This window comes from Ascaphus truei, chromosome 3, assembly GCF_040206685.1.
Source record: "Ascaphus truei isolate aAscTru1 chromosome 3, aAscTru1.hap1, whole genome shotgun sequence".
NCBI classification, from domain to species: domain Eukaryota; kingdom Metazoa; phylum Chordata; class Amphibia; order Anura; family Ascaphidae; genus Ascaphus; species Ascaphus truei.
The window spans coordinates 112153169-112168704 of record NC_134485.1 but is presented as its reverse complement, the minus strand read 5'-3'; the positions used below and the strand labels follow the sequence as shown (position 1 = coordinate 112168704).

The following is a 15536-nucleotide window of genomic DNA, read 5'->3' as shown; positions in this document are numbered from 1 at the left end:
GTCAGGTATAATGGCCTTTTTTAAGAACAACATTTTGAATACCTCGGAAAAATGAGAGAAACAAATACATTTTGTGCAATTCTGTCAAATTAACATTTTCTGTGCTTCTTTTTTTGTAAGGGTGTGTTCCTGCAAAACATACTCGGCTCACAACAAAATCACCCATAACAACATCCAAAGCCGTTTTAAACATGTCAATAAATTATATTGTTGTCATACAGTATGATGGGCGATGTGATTTTTTTAGTTGGTAAAATACTTATGTAAATGTATTGGATGGAAAAAAAAACACAAGACAAATTCTATCTTATTTTGAGATATACAGTACTGCACATATTGAATATAATGTATGGGTAGTACAAACAATGTTGCCTCTTTAGACATGGTTATGTCAAAACATATAATACTGTACCTCTAAGTAATCTACAACTGCAAACAAACCTTTATTAAAACTTTGCTTAGTACACTCTATGTCCTATTAAATTACTTTGTCACAAGGCACTTAACTATAATTCTCCAATAAAAATATTTACCATCAGGAAATACAAATTGACTACAGTATATATACTGTGGTATAACCCATGAATTATTTATATAGTGGTTAGAAAGATTTGAAAGTATGTATGTGTTTAATTTTTTTTTTACTAAGAGTGCTATACTGTATTATATTGTAAAAAAAATCTATACTAATGTTAATTAAGTCATTTTACTATTAGTCCTGAATGGCTGATGGAGTTGATCTGTTTATCAGATGCAAGTGGCCACATTTACAGAGTGGTGCTATGCCATAAGACACCTAGCTTCTGGCATGCGAAACAACTTTACATTATATTCAAGCGATTGGCCGTAAGCTGTTTTATGGAATGACACTACTTAGTTTTATAAAGCTCAATATTCCATTCAATATTTACTATTACAGTGATCTAATTAAGCTCAATTGATACATGATTTCCCTCATGATGTAAGTGTATGTTCAGTTTTACGTTCACTTTTTGTGAAATGTTATTGCAAGTGTACACAATTGCAGAACAAGAGGGATATCTGCAAATTCAAATCAATTGAAAATGTGAAGTACTGTATATATTTAAATGAGTATATTTCCCATACTTCATGTCACGTTATAGGAGGCTAACATAATGTTGCGCTACAATAACAATGACGATATTAATGAGATGTATTTTGGCCAATGTTTTTGCATATAATTTAGCTTTGTGGATACACAGTAACCTGAGGAAAAATAATGTATGTTACTGTATTAGGTAACATCATGTTTTGAGTTGACAGGGCTTTGTAAATCTGACCCATAATGGCATATTGCATTATGATGAGGATAACAGGAATTCTTAAGGGCTTCATGTTTTCACATCAGTCATGTATCTCTACAACAAATGCCCCTTAATTATTATTATTATCCACAAAGCATTACGGTTACCACTGGAACTTAAGGTTACGTTAGCTAGGTGATACCTAAACTTTGCGTTACTCCCATCCAGACTCTGAAAAAAAAATTTTCAAGCATTATTTCCCTCTTCTCTCCTCTCTTTCTCAACTATAGTTAAACAACCAGTTAAGGGTCTGGAGCAGAGTATGGCCAAGACATACTTAATGTCACGTTATTGGCAGATAACGCATCATTTGCTACAATAACATGACATTAAGTGTATGCTAATGAGATTCAATAGGGCTGCTGTTTTTGCATATAATTAGCGTTGAGGGTACGCATTAACATAAGGGAAAATAATATCCTTTCCTGATTTATGGAAAAGTCACGTTATAGAGTCCTGACTTAATGGAGCCTTGTGGATCTTGACCCAAATATGCTAAGTAGATTTTACAAAGTGGCAGTGTGGCCATTCGGAAGTAATTCAAACAGCATGGGATAAACATGTATTATTAGTTCCTGCAACTATGTTGATTGTAACATTTTCATAATCACTTACTGATTTGATGTCTTCATTTATATATGTGTCATTCAGTATGAACTCTGGGTATCCCACCTTTGCCAGCACAGCTTTTGCCTGGAAAGGAAATAAATATAGAATAACATTTCTAGTATTAGATGATTTATTTGTAAACTAGTTTTTATTCTGACACAGATGTTACATTACTTATATTGTTCGCCTACAGAAAACCAGCGACTTAAGATGGCAAGGAATACATTGTTTTAAAATATATATTTAAAATCTCCAAAGTATTTCCTAAAATGGATGTGTTTAATTGACATTTTAACATATTAACACTTTTATATTACTCTCTGCTGGTGTGTATTGTTGTACCCACTGAACTGTTTAGTACTGTAGAATGATTATAATTGGAAGTACTCAGAAAGTTTCATTAACACCCTTACTATCTTAGAGAAAAACACTGAGAATGAATCAGGACGTTCCCTTTGTTGTCTTTTAAATATCATGCAATATTTAAAATACAACACCATCAAACATTTTGGTGAAGCCATACAAATGAAAACACTTTGGGAGTGATGTATCATGACAAATGTGGAGAAAATGTAAGCAAACAGCACCATTTTCATCTTGCATCTCTTTGCTTTGTATCAATGTTTTGTACAATGTGTGGAGTGACAATAGGAGAAGTTCAGGAGGAATTACATGACACAGATTATAATGAGCTGTATCAAATTCTACATCTTTGTGTGTCACTTTTGTATATTGTATTTGTGTCCAAAAATCCGGCACGTCTGAGGTGGTACAAATATTTCTGGCCAACAATTGGTGTCAAATGTGGGAAAGACTTTTTTATATTTGATGCAACCACAAACAGAACATTGAGAAATGCGGGAAACAATCTTCTATGTGCACTTTCTTTACGTTGATGCATGTCCCCCATGGTGTAACTATGTATGTATGTATGTCTTTAGTTATATAGTGCCATTAATGTACATAGCACTTCACAGTAGTAATACACGCGACAATCCTATAAATACCGAATAATACAAATAACAGATCATAGAAATAAGTGCTTCTGACATAAAAGTTACATTTAGGAAAAATAAGTCCCTGCTCTGAAGAGCTTACAATCTAATTGGTAAGAGGAACATACAGATACAGTAGGAGGGCAAACTGGTATGTGCGTCTGTAAGGGGCCAAGCTTTATGTATCAGGTGTATAGTATTGGTCACGGAGCTAATCATATGCTTTGTTAAACAGGTGTGTTTTAAGGTGGGTCTTAAAGGTAGGGTGCTAGTCAGGTATTGAGGGGAAGGGCATTCCAGAAGTGTGGGGCAGTCAGTGAGAAAGGTTTAAGGTGGGTTGAGGGCTTTGGATACAAAGGGAGTAGAGAGATGACATCCTTGAGCCGAAAGCAAGAGTTGGGGTGGTGCATAGCAATAAATTAGAGCTGAGATGTAAGGAGGGGCAGAAGAGTGTAAAGCTTTAAAAGTGAGGAGGAGAATTGAATGTGTGATACAGGCTTTGATAGGAAGCCAGGAGAGGGATTTCAGCAGGGGAGTGATTCTGGCAGCAGAGTTTAGGATAGATTGTAGGGGAGTCAGGTGAGAGGCAGGAAGGCCGGACAGCAGGAGGTTACAGTAATCGAGATGGGAGAGAATGAGGGCCTGTGTCAGAGTTTTAGCAGTTGAGCAACAGAGGAAAGGGCATATCTTTGTGATATTGCAGAGGAAAAAGCGACAGATTGTAGATACATTTTGAATGTAAGGGGAGAAAGTGAGAGAGGAGTCGAGTGTGACCCATAGGCATCGTGCTTGCGCTACTAGGTGTATGATTGAACTTCCAACAGTACAGGTAATCCTCGTTATCAAACATTTCACTTTACAACGAATGGCATATCCAATGCTTTACAATGCAACCCTAAGGGTCGTTTTTCGACACCGGAATGCGTTATCCAACTCCTGAATGCGTTATCCAACGCTCACCACCACTGATTAACATGGGACTCCCTTTACAACAGTTTCACTATCCAACACTACTTCCAGAATGGATTTCGTTGGATAACCGAGGACTGTATGTAATGTGGAAGGAGGTAGTGGGTCCAGCTTTGGGAGGAAGTATGAGGAGCTCTGTTTTTAAGTCGCGGAGGGCCATCCAGGATAATATCGCAGAGACATTCAGAAACTTTGGTATGTACAGCAGGTGAACGGTCAGGGGTTGAAAAGTAAATGTGTGTCATCAGCAAAGAGGTGATCTTTGAACTCAAGAGATGTGATTAGGTCACCTAGAGAGAGTGTGTACAGAGAAAAGACGAGAGTGTGTACAGAGAAAAGACGAGAGGTCCCAGGACAGAGCCCTGAAAGTACGATGGGAGAGGTAAGAGGAGATCCATGAGACAGCATTGTTAAGAATGCCCAGAGTATGGAGAATGTGAAGGAGAAGAGGCTGGTCCACCGTATCAAATGCTGCAGAGAGGTTGAGTAGTATGAGCAGAGTGTAATGACCTCTGTCTTTGGAAGCATGAAGGCCATTAGTTATTTTAGTGAGGGCTGTTTTGGTGGAGTGAGCAGTACGGAAGCCAGATTGTAGAGGGTCTAGGAGAGAATAGGTGTTGAGAAAATGGAGCAAGCGAGAGAATACAAGACGCTCAAGGATTTTAGAAGCAAAAGGCAGGAGGGAGACAGGCCGATAGTTAGAAAGACAGGTAGGGTCAAGCTTGCTGTTTTTGAGTAAAGGTATGACTGTTGCATGTTTGAAGGAGGAGGGAAAGGTACCAGAGTAGAGGGAGGAGTTAAAAATGTGTGTGAGCGTAGGGATTGTAGTAGGAGCAAGAAGTTTTAGGAGATGGGAGGGAATGGAGTCAAGAGGGCAAGTGGTAGATGGGGAAGAGGAGAACAGAAGTGCCACATCCTCCTCTGTGACAGTGGAATAAAAGTCAAGGAAGGCATGGTTAGAGTTAGAACAGGACATGTCCTCTGTTTCCTCCATCCCAGTAGGATAGGAGGAGGAAACAGAGGACATGTCCTGACGTATTGATTCCAACTTCTGATTGAAATAGTCAGCAAAGTCCTGAGGTGAGATGGAGGAGGAAGAAGAGGCAGCTGAGTGATCTGAGTAGGGAGTCAAAGACAGAGAAGAGTCGGCATGGGTTAGACTTGTGCGTGTTGATTAATTGAGAAAAGTAGGTGTTTAGCCTGAGAGAGGGCAGAGTTGAAACAATCTTAAGTCTGCTTGAATAAACATTAATATGACAGTCTGTATTAAGGAAGTACAGTGCCAGCAAAACATTCAGGAACATCATTTTTCTCCATTTAGTTAATAAACCTCATTACTCTTTTTTGACACCGTTTTGCCATCCAAAATATGAACTCTAGGGTCCCACAGGACAGAATCATGACACATAGCTTCAAAGACACTCTGGTTATTGAGATTCATTTTTCTTTTGACACTGCTTTCACGGACAAAACAAAGATGGCTGCAGTGTCACCCAAAGAAGGATTAAAAAAAAGAGAGCACAAGAGGTTCGAAAATATAACATTATTTAATAAAGGTAAGTATACAATAGGAAGCTGCAATCTCATTTCACTTTGATGTCTCCGCTTTCTATTGGCATCCAGAGTGAGGCTGTTTCTGTTGGCACATTGATTCTCCTGGACAAGAATTCTTGTACATGAATTTCAAAATTAAATTTCTCAGAAACCACTAAATACTCTAGATAATATTTTGAACATATCAAATTGTGTTCTCAAATTAGTCTTTTTTTTAATGTTCTGTTCCCATTAACTTTTAGCATTTTATCAATCTCAAATTAAATTAGACCACTCACCCTAAAGAGATTTTTTCGATGGAAAAGAAGGATTTGGAAATATCTCCATTGAAGATAATAAGAATGTGACACCTCAGAGAAAGATTGGCAATTCCTCCAAGATCTAGAGGAACTACATTCCTACGATCATAAATCGATGAAAGGTACAGCATGCATTTTAGGGACATTATGAAAAAAAAATAGATTCCAAAGTTCCGCCATTACCAGTGTGTAATGTTCCTGTATCATAAACACAAGGAAAGAGGTTTTTTTTTTTCAACATTTCATCCGGTCCATGTTAAGGCGAAGTACATTACAACTTTTTTTCAGTGTGTCCATGAAGCCAGGGATTGTAGGCAATGGCATACTGTATAGATGCAGCAACGAGTATCCGAACACTTGCCTGTAAAAATCTGGGGCAATCTCCCAGTAATGCTGCAACATTTCTGTGACATTTCTGCAAACAGACTAATGGCCAATCGGATAACACAGCGGTGGTCCCTGGCAGTATCCTTCAGTTTGAATGGGACTGCCAGGGACCCCCGATGTGTTAATCCGATGGGCCACTATTCTGTCTGCAGAAATGTCACAGAAATGTTGCAGCATTACTGGGGTATTGCCCCAGAATCTCCCAGGCAAGTGTTCAGATACACGTGGCTGCATCTATATGCCATTGCCTACAATCCCTGGCAATTACAATTGAGCAATCGGTGTTCTACTCAGATGCTACACATAAATATAACCTGACTTAAGCCTTCATTAACAGTGAGGTAGTTGAACAAATGTACTACAATAAGCTTTAGGAGGTAAAACAAATATATATATGAATGACACGCCTTTAGCAATTTTGAGATGTGTCCAACGCTGCCAATCATATTGATATATACTGTACTAGGAGCCTTGCAAAATAAATTATTCATAAGCTTGAAAGAAAGCTATGGTGATTGTTAATGTTAACTATTGCCACAATAAATACTTCAATCAGCCTTGTATGTTTTTAAAGTCTGACCCATTTCCCTTAGTGACCGCAGTATCACTTCATTAAACAGTCTTTGTCTTATCTGCAAAATGTGGCCTTTTTTAAATTCTCAGAAAATAAACATGACAAAAAATGCAATTATAATTGTAGACTTGCTCTTTGGAAAGAAGTACAGCATCATGTAGCTTGTACTGATTCTCAGCAGATGCAACTGTATGTACGGCCTAACTGCTACTGTACATACAGCTTTCTGTATTGAGTGCCTTAAGTAGGCAGAAATATACTAAATAGCTTATATATTAAATTAATGTTACATAAAGACATTAAGAGGACTTATTTTAATTATATTAACGATGATATCCGGACAATAACTGTCTTCATGAGCCATTAAAATCTTTTGCAACAATTTGCCCTCTAATGGTTATTGATTCTGTACAGAGAATTTGCTACTCTAAATGAGTGGTTTTAAGGTTAAACTTGAAGACCAAATGCATTTAGTTATTGGTACTTTTGTAATAAACACCTCACACTTTGTGTCCTATTTATACAAATCTGTGTCTTGTTTTGATACTTTAAATACTGTATGACAGATGGTATGTGTTAACTTATGTCTTGATTCTGTATGGATATGGATATTTAAGCATAATTGCAGCAAAACAAAATGAGCAAATATAAGTAATATGTGTGTAACATTAAAAGGGGTCTATTTATAAATATGACCCCTTTAACGGCATTCTGAGCCTCTACATTTACCTACAGTATTTCATCCCCTTATATTACATGTACTGTAATACATTTGTTAATTTAGTTTCTTACAGATGTAGCTCAAGTCTCTGTACTTGAACTCGTAGCTATTGTCTTACACCATAGTCATTGTAGCTTAAAGAAGGGGAAAACCATGGTAACCTCCAAATCACTCACAGATGCAAGAGAAAGATAGGTGCAAAGTACTTAGACACATGAAATGCATTCATCAATTTAACATTAAAAATGCCAACTCTCCAAAAGGAAATTTACAAGGAAAAAACAGCATTTTTTTGTATTGTTTAGTATATAGCAATGAGAAAGTATGAAGCCATGTACATTATAAGTACACTGATAAGATTTGGTGCCACCTTACATTTCAAAATAATGTCTACAGTTCCATACCAACTACCTTAGGTAACACCTGCTTCAGATGGCTGCCCTATAGTCAATAACCATGGGTGAATTTCATCTTCCCTTGAAACTGAGAGTATTCTGTTCCCTCTCTATCAAAATGACATATTTGCAGGCCACATGACACTAAGCAGTGAGGATCATTAGAAACGTAACAGTAAAGACTGTTCATGCTGTCTTTCCATCTACTGCTGCGGCTCATTTTATTCTAACACATCGCCGGTTTTCCCTGGCTTTTTCCTGGAATGCGAGGCACTTCACCGGGAGCACGCCACATTCATTTTGCGTTCTCAGCCACGGGTCATGCGCGGGTCACGCGCGGTTGATGCGTTTATTGAGAATCGTTCGGATTTAATAGGTTGCAATTCTTCGCGTGCCCACCAGATGGCAGATATTCATGAATTGTAATGCGCATGCGCTTCAGTAATGTGTCGACTTGCAGGTGTTTCGTGTAAAAAAGATACCACAGTGTGCTATTGTAAATTGGCCTTGAGACTGAAGTAAGAGGTTGCAAAAATGTATCAATTTAGGCTTTTCATATTAAATAAAGACAAAGACCAGTGTCTGTTTCAGTATTCTCCAGAGAGCCGCCGCCATGAGTGTTCAAGTGCAGCCCGCTTTCCAAAAACCCAACAGAAGTTACGCATATTTGATATGGGCCACGATTAATGCACCCTACACCCCCAAATACAGTACATAAAAAGCACACAAATCAACCATGTGCAGGCAAACACACAGATTGAATATCGTAATATCAAGATTGTTTTTGCAGGCTTGTGGATAAAATAACAGTTAATTAATGCAACAGATGATAAGATGGCAACAGTTGTTCAAATTTTATAAAAAGTTATTACTAAAAAAAAAATTGGGGGGGGGGCACTCAAGCAATCAGTGGTGGGTGAAGTTACAGGCGCATGAGCAGTAATCAACTAGCTCCCATCCGAAAGAGGATTACACAGGCGCATAGAGAGGTGATGCTCTGTGCAAATAAAATTCGAGAAGGGATTTTCAAAAGCGTTACCGTAAACAAAGCCTCAAAGCTCCCATCTCAAAGAGGATTACACGCAGGCGCAGTGAGGCTTTGTAGGTCGGCTATGGACGGATTAAGAATACAATGGCAAGATTCAGAAAATGAACGACTATGTGGAGAGGAGGGGGTTGGCTGAGTCATGTGCAGTAAGCAGCTAGCTCCCATCTCAAAAAGGATTACACGCAGGCACAGTGAGGCTTTGTAGCTTGGCTATGGACGGATTAAGATCACAATGTCAAGATTCAGAAAAGTAACGACTCCGTGGAATTTCAAATCCTTGAGCTAGCCTTGTATGTGTTCGTGGGGGGGGGGGGGGCTACAGGGTACAGCTGCATGAAGTTCAAAGATAAAGACATACTTTAATTTCAAAAGACAGTTCATCATAATAATATACCCCCAAATACAGTACGTACAGTAAAAAGCACACAAATCAACCATGTGCAGTCAAACGCACAGAGTCGCAGTCAAAAGCTATAGCACAAATTGAATATCGTAATACAGTAAAATGGTTTTTGCAGGCTTGTGGAGAAAAAAAAAAAATTACAATAAAAAAAAAAAAAATTTTTTTTGGTCACTCACTCAAGCAAGCACGTAGTGGTGGGCGAAGTTAATGTGATTGAAACCAGACACACGTTCAAAGGAATGGTGTGGGAGAGATGTTCTGCATTGTAGAGAAGATAAGAAGTTGAAATACCCTGCAGTGCAGTTAATTATCCTGAGCGAGGGGAGAGCACTGTATATGCCGAAATGTGACACTGTTACAGTACTGTACACGCCTATGCGCTTTCAACAATCTTCAAATGAGACATACTGTATAGCAGCACAGCACTGCAAATGCATGTATACTTTAAATATGCAAATTTACAATTACTGCGCGCGCACACACAGACTGTGTACTGACGTAGGTTGAACCGCGAAGGTATTAGACTTCCAAGACAACAGCTCGCAAACGCCCCCCTGAGTTTTTACACGGCATTGCAGTATTGCAGACGGAGAGAATAAAATGCTAAAATCACGAGCGCTAAAATAACGCAATTCACTCTGGGCGAAACAAACAGAAAACCGCACCTAACCGGGATAATCTGAGAGCCGCGGATCTAGCCGACTTAGACTCAGGTCGGCCGCCACTGTATAGATTTTGAGGAATGCACCCCTGTTTCTCACAATGGAAGTATTGTATTAAAGCACAACTGAAGCAACCGTTATGACAATTCTCTCACTTTGTTTCCGTGTCAATGTATCAACTTTTTTGCTCCAATGTTTGTTTCATGTACGTCAGTTTGCAATTTGTGGAGTATACACAAGAGTTAGGGAGGCGTTACATTATGCGCAAAATATATTGAGATGTATTAAATTCTGTGTCGCTGTGTATCACTTTTTGAAACAATATATGCCAACCCCTGTTGTAAATCAGATGCAAGATTGACAGTTTTATGACAGAGTAAAAACACTCCTAAAAATCGACGTTTGAATTTTGCCTCAATATATAACTGCACTCATAATTTTCCTTCTGTAATACTTACACACACGCAACTACTGTACATTAACAGACTTGGGTGCTCATCACGGTAATAACGAGACTAATCACGACCATCTTAATCCTAAATTTGAGTGACAAATGGATATCTGTCCCTTAGTACAGTATCTCTTAACCATGCAGTGTGTGGTGTCAGAACATGCAGCTCTGTGACACGGTTACACATTTGTAACTCTTATTATGCAGAGGAGATTACGTCACATGATATTCTCATTTTTAATAAAGACACTCTTTGGTTGAATACTTTCTTAGCCATGCCCCCTGAACCTTGCAGAATGCATCAGAGAATACCATTGAAGCTAGTTCTAAAAGGATCCTGTTTATAAATGTAGCCCTCTTTCCCCCCTAAATAAAGAGACTACTGATACTGCTGTTACCTGTTGGCTCACAGAGGACCCAAGCCTCCGCCACGGGGAGTCTGGGGTGGTATAATTATCATCTCGGTGCAGCACCTCCACCTGCGAGGGATCCCGGCAGAGTGGGAGAAGCCCCTTACAGGAACCAATAGTAATAGTAAACACACACAGTATATAATAACAACCTTTACTGATAACACATATAACATAACACCACCTTCCAGTATAATGAACACCCCACCCAGTACCACCAGTGAGTGTCCCAAAGTATATCGGGTGCGAGGCACCAATAACCTGATGTCCCTTTCCCAGTGTCCAGCCCACCCAAAAGTGTAGGGAGTAGCGCTATCCCGTGAACTGTTAGTGCACTTGTTAAGGTACTTGCCGCGTACTCCAATACTCGGTGCGGCTGACTTAGAAATGAGGATCCGTCTGATCCAGCGACGTGGTTCTCCACGATGGCATCCGCCTCTGCATTGGGTGGACTCGGGTAGGAGGATCTCACCTTTAAGAGTCTTTGATAGCACCGCGGTGGTTTGGTCCCAGAACACAGATGGCAATCTCAGCACGGCGTCTTCACTTTGTCCCTGACACTACAGTAAAATGGGGAAGCATCCCTATCTAAGGGCCTTTCTCTGAAGCAGCCACAAGCTACACGTGAGTGGGCCTATCTGGGACCTATGGGGATTCTCTGGCCTAGTCTGGGTGCCACTGACACTCAGACCCTCCCTTCCCCTTGTCTGCCCTTGCTCCAACTCCTTAACTCACTCCCCCACTAACTGATTAGTTGACTAACTGCCTTAACTGTCTCACTGCTCTAACTGTCAGCACGAGCTCCCTTTATCACAAATGCAGCAGCCCTATTGGCTGCTTGTGTTCCACCTGACTGCAGCCTCTGAGGCTGCTGGGGTTTGTAGTCCCCAACGGATCTAATCCTCTAATGGCCGCTGCTTCTAAGGTGCTCCTGCACATGCGCAAGCTCTGTAATGGCTGCCGCAACTACTGGCACCTCTCTGCGCATGTGCTGTGTCTCGCGTATGCTCGGCTATACTTAAGATGGCGGCGCCCTGTCCCTCCATCCGCCGCAGGACTCCGGCGACTCGGTCGCCTTGTCTATCAGCCACAGCTCCTGCACATCTCACAGGGTGTGCACACCACATCTCCGGCACCCACGCGGCGCTGCAACCTCCCCACCCCACATGATGTAAGGGGAACCGGAGGAAAATGAAGGGGGCTGAGGGGGAGCCTATATGGAGTCCTGGCCACATAAAGTTGTCCAAAAAGCCATATTTTAATCCCGTCTCTGGCAAAACAACTGCCCTTATCTCGAGATTCCATCAGCTCCATACAACCCATCTTGCACTTTTAGTGGGCCATATAGGATAGGCCCCTGCAATTAAGTTCCTTTGAAGCTCAGAACAGACCCATGAAAAGTCCTGATCTGTTCCAAACCCAATATATTGTATTTTTAAACCCAACTTGTACCTGCATTAACCGCTGAAGGCCCGTATGGATTAAAATACATTATATCTCATAATATTATCATGACAGGGTCTATTTACTAAAGTAATCTGGCTGTTAAGCTTGTCTCAAGAACCGGGAGGCCGCCAAGTGGATAACCATTTTTTTCTTAAGTACTCCACAAGACATTCTACTTACTGTACTTGTTCCACATTGTAAACTAAAATAAACATTGGAAATTAGATACCCTAATGTAGGTATCTTACCTTAATTGCTCAACTCCAATCCTCAGAATATCCTGAAAACCTGACCTGTTGGGGGGAAGGGGGTTGAGGATTGGAGTAGTAACACATGATAAAAAGTATGTTCAACATGGTTTAATTAAATCCAGTGTGTCTTTTCTTCATGATTTTCTATTGATAAGTAGCCATTCAATGACTTGACTGGTGCTGAGGTACAAACAGACACGATGGGGCTATGATGGAATAAGCTTGGATCTTTGAAATTACGTGACCTCAGGAAAAGGAGACAAAAATAACATACACACTCCTATAGTGCATTACCCTGAGATAAAAACTGATAAGCTTGGTATGCAAGGCAAAGGATATAAATTTAATAAACAGTAAGAAAATAAAATACATACATAAAATACACGTTGTGCTCACAGCTTAATAACAAGATGGGTAATGATCTTAGTCACTTGTGTCATACCCTCCTCCGCCGTGGGTAAAAATTAGAAACCTACTCACATCAAGTGGCTAGGTCTCAAGCCTCAATGTGGACAATTTCACACGCAAAATGGATCTTCTCCCGTCTGTGGATGGTGCTCTCCGTCAACTTGTCAGCCTCAAGGCGCCAACTCCTCCGAATCGGCTACCGCACTGCTGCTCCCGATGACATCACACGCTGTGCTTCCACTACGGTGTCCTTGCTGTGCCAAAATCCAACACATTTCTAGACTCGTAGTAACTGGTCTCTTCGTCAGGGATTATTATTTTTTTACTGTTTATTACATTTATATCATTTCAAATATCCAAGCTTATTCCATCATAGCCCCATCGTGCCTGTTTGTACTGCACCGACACACTTTATTCGAGCAAATACCCAGTATGTACCTGGCAGATACCTGGAATGCGCCGCTCCTCACCTCTGACAAGCCCCGTTGCATTTGCCTTCCCAGCCTGGGTTCATGCCTGGCTGACGGGCGGCTGATCTGTTAAATGATAATGATTAGGAATTAATAGGCTGAAATGCTTCGCGTGTCTACCAGATGGCATAAATTCATGAATTGTAATGCAGTATATATATATATATACTGTGCAGTATTGCAGCCAGCGGGAATAAAATGCTTCAATCCATGCTTGGAAAATACCTCAATGCACTCGGGCAGAAAACAGTCACAAACCTCAATACACCCGGGTATACCCGAATTCGTGGGACTAGCCGAGCTCGAATAAAGTGTGTCGCCAGTGTACCTCAGCGCCAGAGAGGTCTGTTTATGTTTGCATTATATACTGGACACTAGACACCCAGTGGACTTTTTAGGCTGCTTTTGTACAAATATCACAGGACTAACACATTGGACTTCATTTGTTGTTTTTTATGATTGATTTTCATTCATCCATTCACTATTCACTATTAGTGTGTTTATTATTAGTTGATATTAGCGCTTTTTTTGTACACTAATTATTTAATTTGATTCAATGACTTGTGACTTCAAACTATGAAGGAGGACGAAAATCATAGTCCTAGGGACAATGATTCAGGTGGCACCTAAACCTACAAGGTCATTTATTGAAAAACATTGTGCTGCTTGCTGCCCTGTTGTTTTAAACAACTTTGAAGATAAATGTTATATTGTGCTAAAAGGAGGGCATATTAAAAAAAAAATACTGCATGCAAAAGCTTATAAATGAAAAATGCATTTGTTTTCATATCTGTAATGAATAACCAAAAGTGACTACTAAACTACTTTCCTTTATTGCTACAGATAGTCTACAGGATGTTATTCACATTGACATTTCCAGTCCAGGCTCATCATTTTAATACAATTACACTTGACTAAAACTAGCGTTGAATTAAACTTTAATGGCAAAGTTACAATTCATTTAATTATGAAGATTAATTCCACTTGCCTTTCTTTTTCGTGTGTTTATGTTTTTTTATTCAAAATAAATCATCTAGGCAGTTTGATATATTGCAGTTTCCCTACCATGGCAATTGGTACAGTAAGCCAGATATTTTGTAGACATTAGCTTTGTAGGCAGATAAAAAAAAAGTTAACTACTGTATGCAGAGTTATTTTATCATGCATGTCCATTAAACAAGAACAACATTAAACATACTCTTCTGTCCCAGAGAAACATACAGTATATTGATTTTAATATAAACTTAAAGCTTTTATTAAAATGATACCTTTTGGAACATTCTTACAATTAGCTTTATAGGGAAAAAAAGGCATTTAGGCCATATTGGTCCCTTTATTAAAGCTAAAAAGAGGGGGGGAGGAAACATAGGTAGTATGATAACTTTGATTTGACCAGGTTCAAAGTTTGTACACTGTTGACTTTTGTAGTCCAATAAAACTGTCATGCTGCCAATTTTTCCTTTTGCCCTTTTTACCTTTATAATGTGGTGTGATTTAGATTTCCACATTTAGGACCAAAAGCCCAATTGTAAAATAAGAATGAATGCATATCCAATTGCTCTCTTTTTTTTAAGGTTCATAAATTACATAGTTTAACAAATAATCAGATCTGGTTGTTATAACACTTGTCAAAGAACGATATCCTATGCCTCAACTTATAAATGGAACCCCTACATTGCATACTGTAGGCCTCGGTCAGAAGGCCTTGGAGCAGAAGCTCCCATTTTAGGCCCATAGTGTTTTAAACCTACTACGTCTTCCACTGTGTACCTAACACAGCAGTGCACTGGATTCCTAGGCTACTGGGAAAGGGATAAGAGGAGTGCCATGCATGAAGCAGGGGGGGGGGAATAATGCTGGCTGCGTGGGGACTGGAGGCCTCTGTTTAAGAGCAAGAGCCAAATGGAGCACAAACCGGTTGTGAGTTGCGACAGCCACAAGACACGCAAGCAGTCAGCATAAATGTTCCTACTCCTTCCCATGCCAAGAAACACTCATTTGCGTACACGTTTGACTAAATTTGGTTCTTTGTTTACTCTGCATCTTCTTTTCCTATAAGAAAGGGGGTCAACGAACTCCTTGGGCTTAAGCCCTTAAATTAATTCTGGTGGTGGTGGATGCGTAAATAGTCTTTAGTGCTCATTAATAGTGCACTGCAT

The 15536-nt window shown here is 39.7% G+C and overlaps 1 protein-coding gene across 1 annotated transcript in view; it reads right to left on the bottom strand.

Moving 5' to 3' along the window:
* PHEX (phosphate regulating endopeptidase X-linked) overlaps positions 1-15536 on the bottom strand; it is a 302776-nt gene that overhangs the window by 80355 nt on the left and 206885 nt on the right. The window contains exon 13 of the mRNA XM_075589362.1: positions 1941-2018. Coding sequence (XP_075445477.1) covers positions 1941-2018 — 78 coding nt within the window. The remainder of the gene's footprint in view (positions 1-1940; positions 2019-15536) is intronic.